The sequence below is a fragment of the Peromyscus maniculatus genome, chromosome 16 (genome assembly GCF_049852395.1).
Source record: "Peromyscus maniculatus bairdii isolate BWxNUB_F1_BW_parent chromosome 16, HU_Pman_BW_mat_3.1, whole genome shotgun sequence".
NCBI classification, from domain to species: domain Eukaryota; kingdom Metazoa; phylum Chordata; class Mammalia; order Rodentia; family Cricetidae; genus Peromyscus; species Peromyscus maniculatus.
This window is the reverse complement of record NC_134867.1, coordinates 60,058,994-60,080,737: the sequence shown is the minus strand read 5'-3', so window position 1 is coordinate 60,080,737 and position 21,744 is coordinate 60,058,994. Positions and strand designations below refer to the sequence as shown.

Sequence of the window (21,744 nt, the reverse complement as noted above, 5' to 3'; positions counted from 1 at the left end):
CACCACCTCCATCACCTCCACCATCACCACCTCCATCACCTCCACCACCATCACCACCTCCATCACCCCTACCATTACCTCCACCACCACCACTTCCATCACCACCTCCATCACCTCCACCATCACCTCCACCTCCATCACCACCTCCACCACCATCATCACCACCACCTCTATCTATCACCAGTATTAAAAAACCTTGACCCTTTTATTAAGTGAGGTCATTGGAGTCTGACAGTCTCACCTTCCTGCATCTCCAACTGTAGCTCACTCTGCATGACTGTCATCGGTGCCTGTCCTCCTTGTCACTTAGGGAACCCTTCACTGTTCTCCACTCACATCTTGATCTTTCATTATTCCTTACACAGATGCCAAGCTCAAGACACACTCGGGGACTCACCTGATGGCATCTAGACTGTAGCCTTAGCCAGGGTCTACGGGGACCAGTGTTTGCTATAGGCACCGACTCCCCTGGCCTTTCAAGGCCTCCTTCCATCTATCAACTAAAGCCTTGGCCCAGCTCCCACCCTCCTGGATGGCCTCATCTCTGCAGTGCTCTCTGGCCCTCACGCATGTGCCCATCATGCTGACGCTGGCCCGGGCCCCTTGCTCCTCTAGGAATTTCCCTACCTCATCCTAATTTCCAAGATTCACCTATGACACCTTCCTAAGGATTTGTTGCACCCTGAAGCATGCCAACCACACTGTCCCTTGAGATCATTTTGACTGTCATCATAGAAATATCATAGTTCAATGAGGGGGTGAAAATCAGGGCTCAAAAGTCAAAAAGGCTGGCTTTGGGTCATTTAATTGGCTCTATGGTTCTAGAAGCATTGAGGAGTCCTTCAGGCTGTTTATCTTAAAAAAAAAAAAAAAACCAAACCTGGCTGGGGATTATAGCTTAGTATAAATTATTTGTCTAGCCTCAACACATGCATACATCCCCCCCCCCAATTCACTGTCCACCTTCTACAGATTAAGTAGAACAAACTGAAAAGGGACTTAGAAAAAACATTTGCTATGTCTCCCACCCCGTTGCTTTGGAGCGAATGCAGGCAAAGGCATCGTAAGTCCGATCTATGCTGTACATCCGCTACAACTTTCCCCGGCTCACGAGCTGACTTACAGTAAGCCCTGGATGCTGACTAGACGACTGGTGTCAATTACCCTCTCCAGGATGGCTCTCAGCCACCTTGGGCATACTTGAGTTCTGTGCACTCTACTTCCTGGGCTCTTTCTGTCCACCTTCTGCACTTCCTAGCTGGGTTTCCATAGCTTCTCCGCATCCTGACATCTTAACCCACTGACCTCTTTGAGTCACCTCCCGCATAGCTCTGTTCCCAGGCTTGGCTTGTCCTTCTAGTTGAAACTCAGTGTGTGCACTAGTACCCGTGAAGACCACGCCCTCCTCACTGTACCAACCCGGAAGGTCGTGTAAGGTCTTACACTGTGTTGACTGTAGCAATTATGTGCTGGGATTCTGCACAGGTCAATCCCTGACAAAAGACTCAGTCTCTCAAGAGGAGGCCTGAATGCCCAACCCTGGAGGCTATCTGTGGCTGCCTCAGGGAGCATGTTTCTCACAATCTGCATGTCTTTCAAATGCATGCTTAGTTACTCAGCCATATCCACCATGGCTCAGTTATCTGCAGGAGTTCCCTGGCAGAGCACTCACTGGTTCTGAGGAAAAGGCTGCTTATCTCCAGTTAATTCCAGGGATGCCGGGCCAACTGTTTGACCAGTAAGTTAATGGTGATCACTCCTACAAGACCCACCACGATTCTTCTCTAGCTCCCCCACCAGCACCACGAAACATCTGACCCCCAGACCTATTACCAGTAAGACCCGGTTCTCAGATCTGTTCCTGTGCTACTTAAGGATGCCATCACAAACTGAAACTTCTATGGAGCCAAGCAGGTAAGCAGACAAGGGTGCACTGGATGTGGGCGGGGCTGGGTGAACTCACTCTTATGCCACTGGTCAGCTCCAGCCAGCAGTCTGAGTGGGAACGAGGCCCAGAATCACCAACCCTGGTTATTCCATGGGAAACTCTCAACCAGAGTTGCAGATGAACTCCTCCCATTTAAAATATTAGCCACTAAGTTAAAAAGTAGTATTATATGTGTATATGATAGGTATATTACCTTTAAAAACGTGTGAGACAAAACGTTAACTCTAGGAGTCAGTACAGTACTGCCAAGGGCAGGCATGGCCTAGCCAGACTTCTGGGTTCCTATCCGGGTGCTGTTGCATACAGCGTGTGCCCTTGACCCAGTTCCTTGACCCTCCTCCTCCTCAGGTGCAGGCTGCTTCTGGCTCTCTCCTCTCTGTTGCTATGCTGTTACCATGGGATCCAGCTCTCCCCTAGACTTCCGTCCCTCCAATCTTACTGGGAGGTCTGACCCTGCTGGCTCACAGCTGTGAAGCCATGCGGCACAGCCTCTCCCATTCTGTTTTAAAACAGAAAACCTCTAGGCAAATGAGCGAGTATGTGCTTCCAGGCTGTCACTCAGACCTCTTGTAACTTTACTTAGGAAATCGGACAGGCAAGAACTGGAGCAAACAAGTTACCCAGGGCAGCTTCCCCGCAGCATGTGCCTGCGGCACTGAAAGGCAGCGAGAGGACCTCCCGGGTACGTGAGTAGCTGGCACAGAACTGCACCGGGCTAGCCTGGCTACTTGTAAGGTCCACAGATTTGTTCATGTCAGCCCTGCGTTCTACACTAGAAGATTCTAACCTGCTATCCAGGACAGGCAGAGGCGGCTCTTTGGGTAATGCTCATGTGTAGCCAGGCTTGGAAACCAGGCAGGTTCTAAAGTCCGAGAGCTAAGGTCCTTCTAACAATCCACAAGGCTGTGATCTGGAGAAGGTCGCCTCCCCTCTAACCCAGTTTCCTCGGGGTAGAGCAGAGAAAGGACATTGCCTGGCACCTGGGAGGACTAAGTGGCAGCCTAGCCTCCATGCTGTGTCCACTCTACACACAAAGAAAAGGCAGCCTCCTCGGGGTCCTGTGTTACAGGACAGACTGGCATAGCGTTTAACCGCCAAAGACAAACAGTATTTATTATTATATGTTTATTAGCCATTAAACATATAATTACACGATAATTTCTAACCTAAGAAAGTAATTAAGACAGTAACCGAGCACTTTCTCAGTATCTGTGGTAAGATACCAAATGCCGCCAAGTAGTGTTAATACCTAATATACTATAGGAAAAGAAATAAAACCTCCCTGAGGAGCGCTAGGAAAGTGCACTACAAAAAGACAATAGCAAAGGGAAATACTTGAACTCTAATGGTGACTCTGGGTTTAGTCCCCACAGGGTAAAGGAGCACAGTATACCAGACATGCTGTCACCAGCGGGGGAAAAGCTAAAATACGGAGCAAAGAGGTGGTGTCACGCTAGCACTACAGCAAAGGCCTGGTCTCTGCCTCAGGCAGACGGACACGTAACCACAGACCTGTGTGCACAGGGAAGACAGCCAGCAGCCATGCGCAGTCACTGCTGGGAAGGGCCAGGGTCACTGTACTCACAGGCAGTGTCTACAGAAAAGGAGGCAGGCATCGAGACTGGAAGCATGCACACACACGCACACGCACGCACGCACACACACAAACACACGCATGCACACACACACTCAGGGAGCCCGGCCTGCTATTTGGAAATGGCCACCAGATACTCAGAAATTTGGGTCACGGCAAGGTGAGAGGAAGTGGAGGCCCCTGAGAGCCAAGCAGGCTCCACCACAAAGGAGCAAGAGAACCGGGGACAAACAAGGACGCAGCCAGGACCTCAGGCCAGCTCGAGGTGCCCAGGAGGGAAGACTAGAGCTTCATCCGGGTTCTCCCTCTTCCAAGAGCCTGTCCTGGCTTCGGGGAGATGCTGCCGGCATCACGAGTCTATCATACAGGCTTCCATGCGTTTCGTGTGATAACCGAGAGCCTCTCAGAGAACACTCTTTGAGATCGCAAACAAGTGCCTTACATGTGAGCTCTGACAAGCAACCCATCCACTAACTGGAGCGGGTCTGCAAGGTCAGGATGTGTCCTGGGGAGTCAGTCTGCAGCCACCGGGAGCAACAATCACAGAGTTCACGCAGGCCATTAACATGGGTGCTGCTCATGTTACTAAACAAATGCAAGCAGGCTCGGAACATTCCTAGTTTGCCATTCTTTTAAACAATAAATGCAATAAAGCTTTAGAGGAAAAGTGTTTTTTCAGAACATGCTTCCAGAGGGTTATTAAATGTTATTTACAAAACTGGTTACAAGTAACTTAATCAAAAGGAATAAAGATATAAAGTCATACACAAGAAAAACACAAATATCACAAATAAATGTTCTTTCTTTCCTCTAAAATCCTTCAATGGGATCAGTCCAGAAACCACAAAGACCGAACGCAATCCCAGGCACGCTCTGCCCTGTCTGCAGCAGGGGCCAATCTGGAGGGGCCAACACTGACGCAGGGCCACCCAGGCTCGCACGCCGCTGCTGCGAGTACCAGGGCTCGGCCTCACTGCAGCAGGGCTCGGCCTCACTGCAGCAGGGCTCGGCCTCACTGCAGCAGGGCTCGGCCTCACTGCAGCAGGGCTCGGCCTCACTGCAGCAGGGCTCGGCCTCACTGTACCAGGGCTCGGCCTCACTGCAGCAGGGCTCGGCCTCACTGTAACAGGGCTCGGCCTCACTGCAGCAGGGCTCGGCCTCACTGCAGCAGGGCTCAGCCTCACTGTAACACTGTAACAGGGCTCGGCCTCACTGTAGCAGGGCTCAGCCTCACTGTAACACTGTAGCAGGGCTCGGCCTCACTGTAGCAGGGCTCAGCCTCACTGTAACACTGTAACAGGGCTCGGCCTCACTGCAGCAGGGCTCGGCCTCACTGCAGCAGGGCTCAGCCTCACTGTAACACTGTAACAGGGCTCGGCCTCACTGTAGCAGGGCTCAGCCTCACTGCAGCAGGGCTCGGCCTCACTGTAACACTGTAGCAGGGCTCAGCCTCACTGTAACACTGTAGCAGGGCTCAGCCTCACTGTAACAGGGCTCGGCCTCACTGTAACAGGGCTCGGCCTCACTGTAACAGGGCTCGACCTCACTGTAACAGGGCTCGGCCTCACTGTAACACTGTAGCAGGGCTCAGCCTCACTGTAACACTGTAACAGGACTCAGCCTCACTGTAACACTGTAGCAGGGCTCAGCCTCACTGTAACACTGTAGCAGGGCTCAGCCTCACTGTAACACTGTAGCAGGGCTCGGCCTCACTGTAACACTGTAACAGGGCTCGGCCTCACTGTAACACTGTAGCAGGGCTCGGCCTCACTGTAACACTGTAGCAGGGCTCGGCCTCACTGTAGCAGGGCTCGGCCTCACTGTAGCAGGGCTCGGCCTCACTGCAGCAGGGCTCGGCCTCACTGTAACACTGTAGCAGGGCTCGGCCTCACTGCAGCAGGGCTCGGCCTCACTGTAGCAGGGCTCGGCCTCACTGTAGCAGGGCTCGGCCTCACTGTAACAGGGCTCGGCCTCACTATAACAGGGCTCAGGCTCACTGTAGCAGGGCTCGGCCTCACTGCAGCAGGGCTCGGCCTCACTGTAGCAGGGCTTGGCCTCACTGCCCCAACAGCATTTCACCCCAGGCCTCAAATGCCTCCAAAGGGACCATTATTGGAAGAGATTAAAAGGAAAATAACATTGTTAAAATAAAGAGAAGTCCACACTGATTTAGACTTTGCTTTGATAGAGGAAAAAAATAGTAATGTAACAATAATCCTAAAAATAAAGGGGTTTGTAATCGACACATACAGGTGTTACTATATATACAACTGTCTTTTGAGGCCTCAACTACTCTGTGGGTAGACAGGAAGGCATCATTACATGCATTTCCCAGACAGAAGTCTGAGGATCAAAAAGACTGAGTCAGTGGTGAGGAGTCACTCTGGAGACGGGGCCTGGCTACTGGAGTTTAAAACTGGGCTCTGGGAGCTGCTTGCCCAGGGGCAGCAGGCAGCCCCACAGGCCGCCCACTTCTGGTAGCTCAGCAGAGTGCAACCTTCCTGTTCTTTTGCTCTCTCTTCTCAGCCTGCTTCCCTCACACTCTGGGCCCCTCTCCCCCCAGGCTGCCGACCTCCATGCCAGCTTGACTCCGGTGGGTGGTGTGGTGTGGTGCGGCCCTCCCTTTGCTCTGCTCCGTCTTCCTTCTCTAGGCAGCTGCTGAGACTCACGGCTGGCCTACCCTGGGGTTTTTCTTTGAAACTTTAATGAAATTGTTCTCCAGCCTTGAAAACAATTCTGGCTCTTTCCCAGAAAGACGTAGTAACGTGACTAAGACAGAATAAACTCAGGATGAGAGTGTGTACACACACATAAGCGCAAGTGTGCACAGCACACATGTCACACATGTACACAGCACACGTGCATGCAGACCTCCACTTACAGGCATTGTGTTCCTGAAGTGGGGATGAATATAAACTCTTCCTCTCACACCAAGTTAACCGTAACTTCACGGCCTTGCCTGTCAGTGTGGCTAGCCTCTGGCGCAGGGCTCCAGTCATACCTGCGACTCTGACTGACGGACACTGTAGGAACCTGACTCAAACAGGGAAGCTTCCTACTTCAGCTGTCTGCAGGTAGCTCTCAATACAGCCTTTGCCAGAGTATCACCTCAAAACTATCACTTTTTCATTAAAAATAATAATTTAAGAAAAAATCGACCCTGCCTCGCCACACGTATCCCGATGCCTCTGTGGACAAATTCCTAAAGTACAGAATTCACCACATGAAATCAGCAGAAAATCCTTATTTTACATCTACAGCTTGGCTCTGTGAAATCTGCACGATGAAATCTTATCACAGCGATTTGTGTCTGAAAAGGAAAGAAACTTGGATTGCTGCGCATGTGAGTGCTTGGCCTGACCGTGAGGATGCAGACACAGAGCGTGCAAAACCTGGCTTCTCCTCAGGTGTCTTCTGCCTTATGGAAATGCCTTACTTCATTTCTGACTCCGAGCCAGATTATACAATCAACTGAATCTTAAAAAAATTAAAGTGGTACGTATATACACATATGGCTTCTAAAAGTGGACCCACCAACTAACCCAGGAATTTGGGATCTCAGAGGACGGAGAACTCTTGCTGTCAGCCATGTGTACACGCAGACTCCAGAGAAAAAAACTATTCTTTCTGCTTTGGACTCTCTAGGTCAGGGCCCCACAACATGCCCTTCTTAATTTTACCACCTTGAACAGTAAGGAACTTCTAAAGTGTCAAGCTTTCAAAATCCAATTATAGCCTGCTTCCGCCAGTGGACATTCTCCTCTCAAGAACTCCCAACAAGGTGAAGGATGGACATTAACGACCAGGTCTGTCCAGCTGCACTGAGCACGTTAGCCCTGACAAGTGGTATAGACAGGCTTTCCTCTTTGGGGAATCTTTACATTTCTCTCTAACTTGCATCTTTTTAAATTCCAGTAACCCAAGCGGGGCTTTCTACACAGTACGGTGGCAGGCTGCTTCCATTTCTGGTTTGGAGATCTCTGCTGTTCGGTGGTTGTTGTTTTGCCATGCTAGAGACCAAGACCAGACCCAGGGCTTAGCATTCAGCTGTCTCCCAGCCCAGAACGAGCTTTCTCCAAGAATCCAAAGAGCTAGAGATCCAGCCCAGTGGTGGAGCTCCTGCTAACATGCACAAGGCGCCTCAGGACTAGGATGGATGAATGAATGAGTGAGTGAATGAATGAATGAGTGAGCAAGTGAATGAATGAGTGAAGAGATCCAGCCCAGTGGTGGAGCTCCTGCCTAATATGCACAAGGCCCTTCAGGACTAGGATGAATGAGTGAGTGAATGAATGAGTGAGTGAATGAATGGCTGATCTGTGACTCTGGAGGCCATGTCCATTTTGAAATACCTGTCTATGACGCCAACTTTATTACTGACTCAGCTGCAGCTTGTGGTCACCCAGGACCAGCTCCACACTTTACAGCTAGTCCATCGTTCTCCAGATGCGATTTATATGGCTGTGTCTTCCATCCACGTACCACCTCCTCGTACTTCCTTCATTAAACCTGGATGAGCTGTTCATAGATCCCCCTTACCATAGTACTTTATGGCAACATTTACATAGGCAACGTATATCTACCGTTTGTGCCTTGTCATGGCAAGACTATCAAGTCCATGTGATCAATCTACACAATGAGTGCGGTTAAAGCCGTGCCGTCACGGCACAGCACCCGCCGAAACCTACCTCCACTGGGTGGTCGCTCCTGAGCAGGGCTACGCGAGCCCTCTGCAGCGAGCCGTGCATCAGCTTGTGAAGCCGTGCGATCAGCTTCCTGAGCCCCATCTGCTTCAGCGCTTTGTCCACGAACGGTCTATAAATAGAAGTCAGGCAATGCCGACGAGAGCCGGCTTCGGGGCCACAGTCCGCGGCTCCCCAGCCCACAGAGTCCTCCTCGGACTCGAGCCTCTCCAGTCTCCTGGCGGTGCGGTCCTGTGAGTGGGCGTCCCAGAAGCTGTCCGTGGACGGCCGGAGCTCTGGAACCCTCGGCGGACTGGGGGTTCGCTCCCCATCGCTCTCCTCTGCTCCGCTCTCCAGCTCTCTCAGCTCTCCCTCCGTGTCCTCACCCTCGTCTTCCGGCTCGTGGCCCTTGGATGTCCGAGGGGAAGGGATTTCAAACACTGGCCAGCCAATGTCTGACAAGTTCTTGATTCCCAGAACAGTGCCCATAATCCTCAACTTCTGATTTAGGTCTTTCGTGATGTTCAGCCACAGACAGAGCGCCTGCACCCTGTCCTCAAAGTCCTTCGCGGCGTATCGTTCATAGTCCTTCTGCAGGGCCTGCAGCGACGGATAAAGTGCTTCCATGTACTCCAGCAGCTCCATTATCCGCTTCACCTGCTCAAACGAGACCCTTTGGCGCTGGAGGTGCTCGTGGTACGTGGAACAGCCCGCACTGTTCCCCCCGTGAGGGGTTCTGCACGGCCCTTCTCGGGAGGTGCCGTTGAAACCAGCTCCATTTCTAGGGAAGGCGATGCTCCCATAATTAACTTTGAACGTGAGGATTTCATTGATAATGTCCGGGATGGCTTGGCGAGCCGTGTATAAAAAGAGGTCCTGGTCGTTGATGGTGCGGCCTGCGTGCCAGGCCTGGAGCTCTAACCAGATCAGTTCGTTCGATCGGTTGAACCAGAAAGCAGCTGTGTTTTCCTGTCCCCTCTGCTCCCTGTCCTTCTTCTTCGAGACTGAGGTAAGCTTTAGCAAAAGGCGCAGTGTTTCAAAGAACTTCAAGCGATCCGCTGGGCAGTCACTCCGGGAAGTCTGCCGGGCAGTTCTGGCTATAGGCATGGGCATGGAGACCGGCAGCTTGGCGTTGCTGCAGCCGAGGCTGAGGTAAGGCTTATTGAGATCCACATCGGGAATCGATTTTTTTGGCAAAGACCCGGCCACCGAGTCCAACATGAAGGAGCACTGTGCGTTCTTCTTATGGTCTCGCTCTGTTGTCCGCAGAGTGGCTCGGATCTTCTTCTCCTGCTTGTAGCTGTATTCTTCCACGGGCTCCACCCCCTTCCCCGCATCTTTATGTGGAGACTGATTTGGTGTGTTCATTTTTTCTATTGAAAACAAAATCAACAGTATAAAGCTCTAAGATCTGAAGCTGGTCACTGTTTTAAACCAAACTGATACTCACATGCGTTTACACTCAGGCTATCACTGTGAGGAATACAAGTTCCATAAGCTGAAACTGGAAAGTAATCAACACACACACTGTAATTTTTTAATGACTGTCTTCCTTTTTCTTACTATATACTTGTGTTTTTTTTATACTCACAACTACTGATCAAACTGTCACATTCAACACTACAAGATGTACTGAACCCCTCAATTTGATGCAACCACCTTCAACTTTAAGAAGGGGGAATGGCAAGGGAAACGTGACAGAGACTGGGTTCAAGAGAACAGCCAATCCCTGCCTTAGTCCTAACAAACTTCGTTTCATTTAGAAGCCAATAATTTAAATCTCCTGGGTCCTTCCCTCTTCTTCCTGGTGGAATGAGGTGACGTGCCATCAGAACGAGAGGCACTGGGCTGAGAAGACGCTCAGTGGGTAAGGTTCTGGCCACTCAAGCAGACTGGATCCCTAACACCCACATCAGTCAGGCGGGCATGAGGAGCATCTATAGCCGGTGCTGCTGGGTGGTGGCAGAGGATCTCTGAGAACCTGCTGGCCAGTGAGTGCTGCTGAATCCGTGAGCTCCAGGTTCACCAAGAGACCCTGCCACAGTAAAGACACTGCAGAGGAATCAGGGCAAAGCCCAGTGCTGACCTCTGCCCTCCCCATGCACACACACACACACACACACACACACACACACACACACACGAACATGAACACACACCTGAACACACGAATGTGCCCATACACACGCAAGCAACAACACCACAGACATACGCAAAAATACCAGAAATGCTTAAAGCCCCTCAAGATTACTTCCAGAAAGAGCAGAAAGACAACTGATGAACAAAACTGCTGAGCGCTGATTTCATCTCCTGCTTCCTTCTCTGTCACAAACGAACGACCTGAAGGTGAACAGAACTGAAGACACATAGAACTATCCATTTTTTTTTTCTCCGAGACAGGGTTTCTCTGTGTAGCTTTAGCTTTATGCTTTGGAGACCAGGCTGGCCTCGAACTCACAGAGATCCGCCTGCCTCTGCCTCCCGAGTGCTGGGATTAAAGGCGTGTGCCACCACCGCCTGGCTAGACCCATCCATTTTAACTCACCTTGTCTGCCATATTAGCATAGAGAGTCATTCCAAAGCAATGCAAAAGCAAAGTAAATCTCACACAGTTCCTCCAGACCAATGTAAAGGCTCCAATGAGTTGATATCAAACTTCAGAGTGAACACACACATCTGCCTTTGTGTTTACATTTTACCACCATTCACCAGCCATGCCTAAGCCTCTCATCCCAGAGCCTCCTGAACACAGACAGTGAGCGGCCTTTGTGGCCCACTCACTATGTGAATGCTAATGTTTCCAAAGCTTAGATCTTGAAGCTGACTCTCCCCTGGTCTGTCCTGGCTTTTCCCATCCTCATCCCAACTTCCTTGATAACCTGCGCCACCACTCGAGCCCCATCACCCGGACCCCACACACCTTGTTCGGAGTCCTGGATGCAGACCCCCTCTCTGAACATCTCTGGGGTCAGAATGGGGCATGGTCAGTGGTGACATGTAAGATTCAGGCACACAGTCACCAAGATACTCCAGGTATAGGTTTCTTTACACATGTGTAGGTAAGAAACGATGTTTTTCTTTATCATTTGTAAGTATGCAAAGTATAAGAGTCTCTAAATAGGCAAGAGTCTAAGTTAGAAGAACACACTATGTCAAGGGCAAGCATTTGATCCCAGTTATGTCTTCAGATTTGACGGAATGAGGTGTGTTCACATGAGTTACAGAGCAATACATCTAAAAATCAATGCACTAAGGAAAATTTGAACAAGATCAATTTGCTTTCTAATTAAATTATTTTAAAATAAGGGTTAAACAAATTTCCAGTATATTTATAGCTTATACACCTTATACTGATGCTATAACCCATCAAAAATGCTTTCTAAATCATTTGTTTATGCCAGCACACACGTATGTGCCGGAGTGTGCACAGTGCGGGCAGAGGAGAACTGTGGGAACAGGTCCTTTCCTTCCACCATGTGGGTCCCAGGCAGCCCAAGTCTCTACCAGATGCTGCTGCAAAGGCCTTACATTTTAAACCTGTGCAACAACCATGGAGTACTTACAACCATGGAGTACTTAGAACCACAGAGTACTTAGAACCACGGAGCACCTACAACCACGGAGCACCTACAACCACGGAGCACCTACAACCACGGAGCACCTACAACCACGGAGCACTTACAACCACGGAGCACTTACAACCACGGAGTACTTACTGTTAACTAAGACCCAAAGAGATTCACTCATTGGCCTGTCTTCACTGGGTGATAGGGCTGAGCCACCTTGCTAACAGTTTGGCTACAGAAGTTTACTACATTTTTAAGCATAAAACTGTTTTATTTATTTGTCTGTTGTGTGCATGGGTGTTTTGCCTGCATGCCTATCTGTGTGCCTGGGGCCCACTGAGGCCAGAAAGCCTTGGATTACCCAGAAATGGAACTGCAGATGATTCCACATCTTTGCTGGGAATAGAACCCGGGTCCTCTGCAAGAGCAGCCGGTGCTCCTGACTGCTGAGCCAGTCCCTAGTACTTTTTTAAATTAGTGACAACTGAAGACTGATGGAAATGTTATTTATACTATTATTTATTCTACCTGTATCAAAGACTATTGGGGTCCAGCCCTTAATAGCCTTTTCCCAGGATCCGTGGGAGAAATCTACAACCAGCTGAGGAATCTAGTCTTAATGATACCAAATGAATCTACGTACATGATACTCTTTAGTCCATATGCTTCATTCTTCTGAGTCAAAGTCTATCTGCACAGCTTCAATTTTGTTCTCATACTTAGCTCCTTTCTTGCCTGATATATTTCTTTACATTTTTCTGCTGTTCCCTCTAAATTCTACCTTCATTCTCCCATCTATTCTTTCCCATCTAGTTCTTCCCCATCCTCTACTTCGTTCCTCTAGTCTTAAGTCTCTGAGGTTCTTGGTTATATACCTATACAAAGCAGCAATTCTCTGGCCAAGGCGAGGTTACCCAGGCTTGAAGTCTTTCAGGGTCGTAAAGGCACATAAGAGTTTACCTCAGGCAGGCTTTCTTTTACAATCCAAAGTGGGTGTGGTTAAAGGCAGTTGAGTCAACTAAGAGCTAAAATTGGTTAATATATCAAAAAATGGAATTTATGTGCTCAAACTACCTTCCTAGAAGTGGTTAGATAAAATGTTAGGAGCCTACAATATTAGTATAAATCATGAGTAAAAGAAAACTGCCTGTTTTTCTTTAGAAGCCATAACCACCTCTGTATCGTTTTCTGGCAGGGCAGAGTAGCTAGGCAGCCCGTGTCACAGCTTGATGCACCTGGGATGTAAAAGCCCTTTGTTCTGAGAAACTGTCAAAGGGGAAGTCTAGAGATATCATCAGGGCTATCGGAGAAAGGTGGGTTAAAGCTTCATTTGCCCAAGAAACAAAGCTAAGTACCTAACATGTGCCTGACCCTGGCAGCTGTCTCCATATGGACATATACCTTATTTCAGGGGACTAGTGGGTGGTCTGGAATGTTTGTCTTTCTGCAGTCTGTCCTTGGATGTTTGAGAGGTGTCTCAGATAAAATGCTTTTGTCCACAAATGGTCCTGGCCCTGGGTATTTGCTAATGGAGATAATTACAGAAGGCAGATACCTGAGTCTAATGCTAAGAAGGGAAGACAAAGGCCTGGAAAAAGGAAGTCTTGCCTGTGTGACTGTTATCAATACAGTTGGGGGAAGTATCCAAATACCGTAACTGTATGGGGAAAAATTGTGCCCAATGAATGATCAAACACACTGTAAGAAGTTCTTAGGAAAAAGACTCACACACGAAGTTCACTGCAGGAAACAGCTGATCTATTCAAAAGCCAAACACCACCAATACTCCTTGAGCCTTGGCTTCCTCTGGAAAAAAATCCTTAACTCTTCAGCTTTGTCATAGTCAGCTGAATTCCTACTTCTTATTTCTGTGGCTTGCAACCTACCTGCATTAAAATGTTATACAATCCACTCAAATAAATGTCTTCTCACCCTTCCTCTTTCCAGCCGTCAGTGCTTCCCGACCCTCACTCAAATGCACATATCTGAGTGTCTAAATCACCTTGCCTTCTGGTTGTTTACTCCAGGTTCTTCATTAAGAAAGCGCACGCGAGCGCGCATACACACACACACACACACACACACACACACACACACACACACACACACACACACCACCCAACCACCCATTTCTGTGCAGCTGCTCAGCAGTACTTCATAAGCAGAAATGATGGATATCTCCAAGAGTTCTATGAGTTCAAGGCCAGCCTGGTCTATTTAGTGAGTTCCAATCCAGCCAAGGCTGTATGATGAGACTCTGCCTCCAATAAACAAATTAAGTAATCACATTTTGGATAGTGGTAATCTTGACTTACTTTAGCAGTTATGATTCTGATAAGGTTTGAACAATGATCAGCCAAATGTATGTTACTTCTTAGGGCTGGTTTAAGAAAAAGTCAAACTATCCTTAAATTTGTCTCCTTTAGAATTAACAGAAGGAAGGAAGCAAATTCATTTTATAGTTTAAGTACACTAAATAGGAATTTCAACCAGATGAGGCAGCAACCACGATGTCATAGGCGGTATGTCCCTCACAGTAGGAATCACACTAATACCCTTGCTGTGGGCTTTATAAGTCAGGCGTCTGTTCCTAGCCCACATGAAGAGACTGTAGCTCCAGCAATGGGTTTGAGTTAGCTGCCTATCCTTTATACATGGGTGTAACACATCTCGGGATGAGCCATTCTGAGAAGAAACTTCTCAGGTGTGTGACAAATTCTAGGTTGGTACTTCATTTTCTAAAAGGTTTATTATTCTTTTATTTATGTGCTATACATGTGTATGCACATGTGCGCAGGTGCCTGAAGAGTGTAGAAGAGGGTGTCAGATCCCCAGAACAGGGTTAAAGGGAGCTTGTCTGACATGGTGCTGGGAACTGAACTCCCGTCTTTGGAAGAGCAGCCAGTACTCTTTCTTATCCAGTGAGCCATCCCTCCAGCCCAGGTCAGTGCTGCTTAGCCTTTTCTGGGTGACGGACTGCCTTGGAGAGTCTGACGGAGACTACAGACTGGTTCAAACAGTGTCCACGATTACCGTGAAAGGTCCATTCACCGTCCAGGGCTGCAGGGTCGCCATGACAGTGACACAGAGGACAATGCAGTCGGCTGATTCCTTCTTCTGTCCCTTGCGTTTCGCTCAAAGCTGTATTTCCTTAAACACTGTGCTTCAAGCTGCTGGTGTGCACACTTTCGTGTGTTTAGACACACACTGTGTCTACACATGGTATTTACATTTGACCTCCCTTACCCAAGAAATTTCACCCTACCTTTATATATTTAACTGCAATCATCAGTTCCTGCAGGAAACACATACTACCAAAAACAAGCAAATTTAAAAGCTAAAGCAGGCCAGCAGAAACTCAAGACATTAATAATGTAGAGAATACACACTAACAAGGCTTGCACACACACTGCTCAGAGGAAAAGCAAGAAGAGTTCTACTGAGCAATAAACAGCCTGGGCACCACTTACCACCTTTTCAACACACACACTTTCCAATACAGCAGACCCACTACGAAGTAGCTGACCTCCAAAAATAACTCCACATGTGTACAAGGACACAGATGAGATGTTTCTCACAACAGCAGTGCTTATTTGAAAATATGGGAGAAAGCCCATAAGGAAAATGGTTCCAAAGAAAGCATGAGTTTAAATGTGCTGACAAGAATGGCAGGCACCCACCACACAGCAGGAAACAGCAGCCTTCGCCCACCCTGCATGCTGCTCTAACCACTAAGTTTTGAAACCCTCCTGACGGTGCAGCTTTACAAAGCAGAGCGCCTGCTTGCCCCCTAGGATGCAGTGCTCGCCCCCTAGGATGCAGTGCTCGCCCCCTAGGATGCAGTGCTCGCCCACTAGGATGCAGTGCTCGCCCACTAGGATGCAGTGCTCACCCCCTAGGATGCAGTGCTCGCCAACTAGGATGCAGTGCTCACCCCCTAGGATGCAGTGCTCGCCAACTAGGATGCAGTGCTCACCCCTTAGGATGCAGTGCTCGCCCGCTAGGATGCAGTGCTCGCCCACTAGGATGCAGTGCTCGCCCACTAGGACGCAGTGCTCGCCCCCTAGGATGCAGTGCTCGCCAACTAGAATGCAGTGCTCACCCCCTAGAATGCAGTGCTCGCCAACTAGGATGCAGTGCTCGCCAACTAGGATGCAGTGCTCGCCAACTAGGATGCAGTGCTCGCCAACTAGGATGCAGTGCTCGCCCCCTAGGATGCAGTGCTCGCCAACTAGGATGCAGTGCTCGCCCCCTAGGATGCAGTGCTCGCCCCCTAGGATGCAGTGCTCGCCAACTAGGATGCAGTGCTCGCCAACTAGGATGCAGTGCTCGCCAACTAGGATGCAGTGCTCGCCCCCTAGGATGCAGTGCTCGCCAACTAGGATGCAGTGCTCGCCAACTAGGATGCAGTGCTCGCCAACTAGGATGCAGTGCTCGCCCCCTAGGATGCAGTGCTCGCCAACTAGGATGCAGTGCTCGCCAACTAGGATGCAGTGCTCGCCAACTAGGATGCAGTGCTCGCCCCCTAGGATGCAGTGCTCGCCAACTAGGATGCAGTGCTCGCCCCCTAGGATGCAGTGCTCGCCAACTAGGATGCAGTGCTCGCCCCCTAGGATGCAGTGCTCACCCGCTAGGATGCAGTGCTCGCCCCCTAGGATGCAGTGCTCGCCCCCTAGGATGCAGTGCTCTTCTCAGTACCAGTGTCTCCCCTCTGATGTCTCCTGTTTGAGTTTACCATTCCAACACATTACTGATAGAAATCCATAGGGACTCAGCACTATTGTGATTCCACCAAATAATTTCAGTAAGAGACAGCCTTCTAATCCCACATACGTACCACAGCGCTAAAGAACTCCAGATCCTGAACTTAGAATTCCTAAAAATCAAGCCTACAGCATAAGTTGCCTCACTCTGAGCCCAAGATAATACTTCAAAAATCACATCTATAACAATGACTTCATTGCAAAAGATACAGTCCTTGTGGTGACAAGCCCGCTCCTGAACTCTGCTCTCGGTGACCCTCTAGGGCTTTACCCACAGGCATTTATGAGGAAGAGGTGCCAGAGGAAACAAAAGACGGCAAGACGGCATGCCAATTCCCCAAAGACAGCTAAGGAACCAAGCCTCTGGGTACCAGGCCCCGTGCGGTCCCTCCCACAGCACGTGGCTGGCACCGCACAAGGGGAAATGCAACAGAAAAGATGCTCCAAGACTTCCAGGCGGCATCTCAGGAAGCCTCAGGACCGATGCACTAGACTCTCAAAACCCTTGCTCTGAGAGAAGCCACATGCCATGGGAGAGGACACACTGCACACGGCCAGACAGTGGAAACTACACAGACATGTAAACTACCACACAGAAGGAAAACGGGGTCTGCCGGTCATCGCCTGGTCTTGCCATCTCGCTTAGATCCAGACATGAAAGCAAGGGAACCACCTGAGACACAGGACGCGGCAGATGCCACGTGGAGAAGGGCCAAGGGCTTAGGGCCGGGCCCAGCCAAGCCGTATTTCCAGCCAATGGAACTGCCCCAGCTAAGGCTCCAGACACCACGGGCAGATGACCTTCTACGTTGTCTAAATATCTGCAGGACAGAATCGTGAGCAATGAACACACACACAGTCATCCAGAGTCTCCAGGTGGTTTATAAAGGGCAGTGGAGAACCAGAATGACGGAAATCTCATCAGGGACCTGTGTGTCCAAAAGGTGAGTCCAACTCTGACCACAGTCCTAAAGTTAACAGTGTGACTCACGGAGCCGCTGCCAAGCAGGAATAATGCTCCAGTTCACGGACCTTGGGGAGCTCTGAAAAGAAATCTGAGCAATCTGATTAATTCTAAGAAGCTCTTCAAAACACTGAGGGACCGGCAGATTATTATGACTCACGCGTGAGTCTGCAATCGTGGTCTCCCTGACTCAGCCAGGTCACAGTACAAATATCACTTGTTCAGAAGTCTTCCAGTGGCCTTCTCGATGCCCCTCCCTGAACCCTGGGTGACCTCGTGCACCCGACCACACCAGCATGCCGCCTCTGGGCTGTGGGCTCCCTGCAGAAGGTGGAACATGTCTTATCCATCTTCTGAAAGAGAACGTGTCTGTGGAGTGGATGGAAGGATGAAGGAGAAACACGGACGGACAGGAGGAAAGGGAGGGGAAGGAAGGAAGGAAGACGAGACAGCCGCAGCAGCGGCAGTGGGGGGGGGGGACACACCGTTCAGGAAGAGAGACGCAGGCAGGGGAGCCACGTGACCACACAGCCAGTCCCAGTCTGCCGACCCTGAAACTGGGGCTGCCGGTTAATTCGAAAACATGACCAATGGAGGACTGCATTTTACTTGAAGACTTAAGTAAGGCAAAGAGAAAAGGAAGTGTTACGGAGCAATGTTTTAGTTTGAAGTAGTAACAGTGACAGGTACCACACGACCCTCGACACCCTGTAAAAACTAATGGTACAGAGAACGACAGGCAGTGGCCGCACACCCAGAAGGTCCCTGAGCAGACGGGGATCCAGGCAACCTGGCACCAGTGTGTGGACTCTAGTGCACCACACCACACACCACACAGCACCTGTGTGTGGACTCTAGTGCATCACACCACACACCACACAGCACCAGTGTTTGTGTGGACTCTAGTGCACCACACCACACACCACACAGCACCCGTGTGTGGACTCTTGTGCACCACACTACACACCACACAGCACCCGTGTGTGGACTCTCGTGCACCACACCACACACCACACAGCACCCGTGTGTGGACTCTAGTGCACCACACCACACAGCACACAGCACCCGTGTGTGGACTCTAGTGCACCACACCACACACCACACAGCACCTGTGTGTGGACTCATGTACCACACCACACCACACAGCACCCGTGTGTGGACTCTAGTGCACCACACCACACACCACACAGCACCAGTGTGTGGACTCTAGTGCACCACACCACACACCACACAGCACCAGTGTTTGTGTGGACTCTAGTGCACCACACCACACACCACACAGCACCCGTGTGTGGACTCTAGTGCACCACACCACACACCACACAGCACCCGTGTGTGGACTCTCGTGCACCACACCACACACCACACAGCACCCGTGTGTGGACTCTTGTGCACCACACTACACAGCACCAGTGTTTGGAATCTTGTGCATCACCCTGCACAACTAAGTTTTGAGTGCAAATGAGTTCTGCGGAGCTACTGCGCTGCTCCGATACAAAGGCCACAATTACGAAGACGGCCCACGTGCCCCGGATGGATGCCGTTACCTCTGTTCTTGGCATCTGTGACCAAAGTTTCTGACAACAATAATTCACAGGGTCACACATGTGAAGCTGCTTTCTAACACACCCACAAGAGCATCTGAAGCAGAAACCCAGAGGCCACACAGACTCCAGGTGACACAGCAGGTCCAGAAGCCAGAGCACGGGTCACTCTGAGGCGCAAGCAGCTCACAGAGCACTGAGCACAGAAGCCAGCTGTCAAGAGTGGACAGTGCAAAGACACAAGCAGACAACAGGCGATGCGCTCCGAAGAGCTCGTGCTCCTACAGTGTCAGTGACTCTTCCGTTTGTGTTCCTAAGCGTCACAACCAATATTAATCCTCTGCAGCAGGAGAGAAGTTGCGAAGGATTCCCAGGTTCCTGGGCAGGGATGGGGCAGCTGCGACTCCAAAGGCCCAAGAGGATCAGCTGCTTCATTTGAAGCAGCTACAGAAGACACGTAGGAGACCAGGACCCCTTCCATCCCTGAAACTTGGCGATTCTATGAAACGTAATTCTAGGCAGCTGAGGAGGAAAAGTGGCAGGCTCTCTTTTCCAGCATTTTCTACCCAGCAGGACAGGAGCGGGGAGCAGTCACATAAACCCAACGGGTGCCTTTGGTTACACTCACTCTCTGTCTCACGTCTGGAGATAAGGAGGTCCAAACTGATTCCATGGGAATTAGTGGCAAAATCGGGCCTTCTGCTGGGAATCCCCAAGTCTCAGTTTCCTAGTGTGTAAAATGGGGAGCTGATGCTCCCCACGCCTGTGCTGAGGAGCAGGGCCCAACACGCAATGAACGAGGACAGACTACGGACAGCTGTGCCACCAGCACGCAAACGCGGACTCAGCGGCGGCTGCCCCTTCTCTGACCCTGTTTGAGGTCAGAAACCTCAATGGCATGGGAGAGATTTCTCCGAGACAATGGACAGAGACGGACACACTCCAGGTCACGAATCTGAACACCAAGTTTTAACCTTAAGACATGAAGTTTAAACTTTAACACAAACTCTAACGCATCGGTTTCTAAACTGTAGCTACAGCAAACGTTCCACTGTAATAAAACATCTTAAAAGAAAGTTTAAAATTAACTATTGGTAAGGAAATCATTGAGCGGGGAGTGGCACATATTTAATCCCAGCCCTTGGAGGCAGAGAGGAGAGCTGAGTGAGGAAAAGAAAAAGCTGGCTAAGGACAGGGAGAGAAGAAATTACCTAGAGGTCAACGGGGTGAAACCCTCGGCCAAGGTGAAAAGGGACCCACATCCTAGGCAACACTACAGGTTGTAGGATCCAACTTGAGAAAAGTGGTTTGCTGAACCGAACAGAAAACTCTACAGCCCCAAGGCTTCAGTGGCTGAGCTGGTAGGCCGTATGCAGAACACAATAAGACCGCGTCTTGGCGTAGTTCTGCTCACCCACTTTGAGAAAGGGCAGTTAGGATGAGCTGAGGAAGGAAGAGGACAAAGAGCCATGTTGTCAGCTTCTAGGAACAGGACATAACTGGGCCCTGAGATCCTACATAAAGAGGAAGGGAAAGAATAGGTTCCTTCAGTGGATCCCAGATCTGGGGTTCCATCTAGGTTTCCTCCATGGTCTCAGATATGGGATACTGTGGCGATATATTGTGTCTCTTAACATACTGTGTACCTTAATAAGAGTTATCTGGGGTCAGAGAACAGAACAGCCACTAGATTAGACATAGAGACCAGACAGTGGTGGCACACACCCTTAATCCTAGCATTCTGGAGGCAGAGATCCATTCAGATCTGTGAGTTCAAGGCCACACTAGGAACACAGCCAGGCATGGTGGCACACGCCTTTAATCTCATGCCTTTGCTTGGGAAGGACACACGCCTTTAATCTCAGGAAGTGATGGTAGGAAGCAGAAAGGTATATTATAAGGCATGAGGACCAGGAACTAGTCTTTTAAACTTTTAGGCAGTTCAGCTGAGATCCCTTCCAGATGAGGACTCAGAGGCTTTCAGTCTGAGGATTCATGGAAACAGGTTCAGCTGAGGAATTGGCGAGGCGAGGCTGGCTGTGGCTTGTTCTGCTTCTCTGATCTCTCAGCGTTCACCCCAGTACCTGGCTCTGGTTTTTTATTAATAAGACCTTTTAGGATTTGTCTCACAGGGTAACATTCAGTTTCCTGTGTGGTTCCCGAATCTGGGGTGCCATCTGGGTTGCCTCTGTGGCTTCTGGATTTGAGGGTCCCATCCAGCAGCTGCTTAGCAAGCGCTGTGGTCTGAAGGAAAATGACTCCCATAGAGAGTGGCACTACTAGAAGGTGAGGTGCTGCTGGAGTGGGTGTGGTCTTCCTGGAGGAAGTGTGTCACTGTGGGGGTGGGCTTTGAGGTCTCATGTTCAAGCTGTACCCAGTATCTCAGTTCACTTCCTGCTGCCTGCGGATCGGGATGTAGCACTCTCAGCTCCTTCTCCAGTAGCACCATGTCTGCCTGCATGCCACCATGTCCCACCGCGATAATGGACTGAACCTCTGAAACTGTAAGCCACCCCAATTAAAGGTTTTCCTCTGTAAGTGTTGTCTTCTCACAGCCATAGAAACCCTAACTAAGACAGCAAGCAAGAGCCCTACATGCTGTCACTGGCAGAAGACAGAGGCTTTGGCTAGTCCCAGAATTCAGGGAACCACAGGCTCGCTGTCTCCTCCCAAACGCCCCGTA

General features: G+C 50.0%; 1 protein-coding gene across 2 annotated transcripts in view; it reads right to left on the bottom strand.

The window, feature by feature from the left end:
- Nucleotides 1-21,744, bottom strand: part of Map3k4 (mitogen-activated protein kinase kinase kinase 4) — a 103,521-nt gene that overhangs the window by 42,278 nt on the left and 39,499 nt on the right. For both annotated transcript variants that reach the window (XM_015996740.2, XM_042262398.2), the window contains exon 3: nucleotides 8,231-9,597. In XM_015996740.2, the coding sequence (XP_015852226.2) occupies nucleotides 8,231-9,597 (1,367 nt within the window). The remainder of the gene's footprint in view (nucleotides 1-8,230; nucleotides 9,598-21,744) is intronic.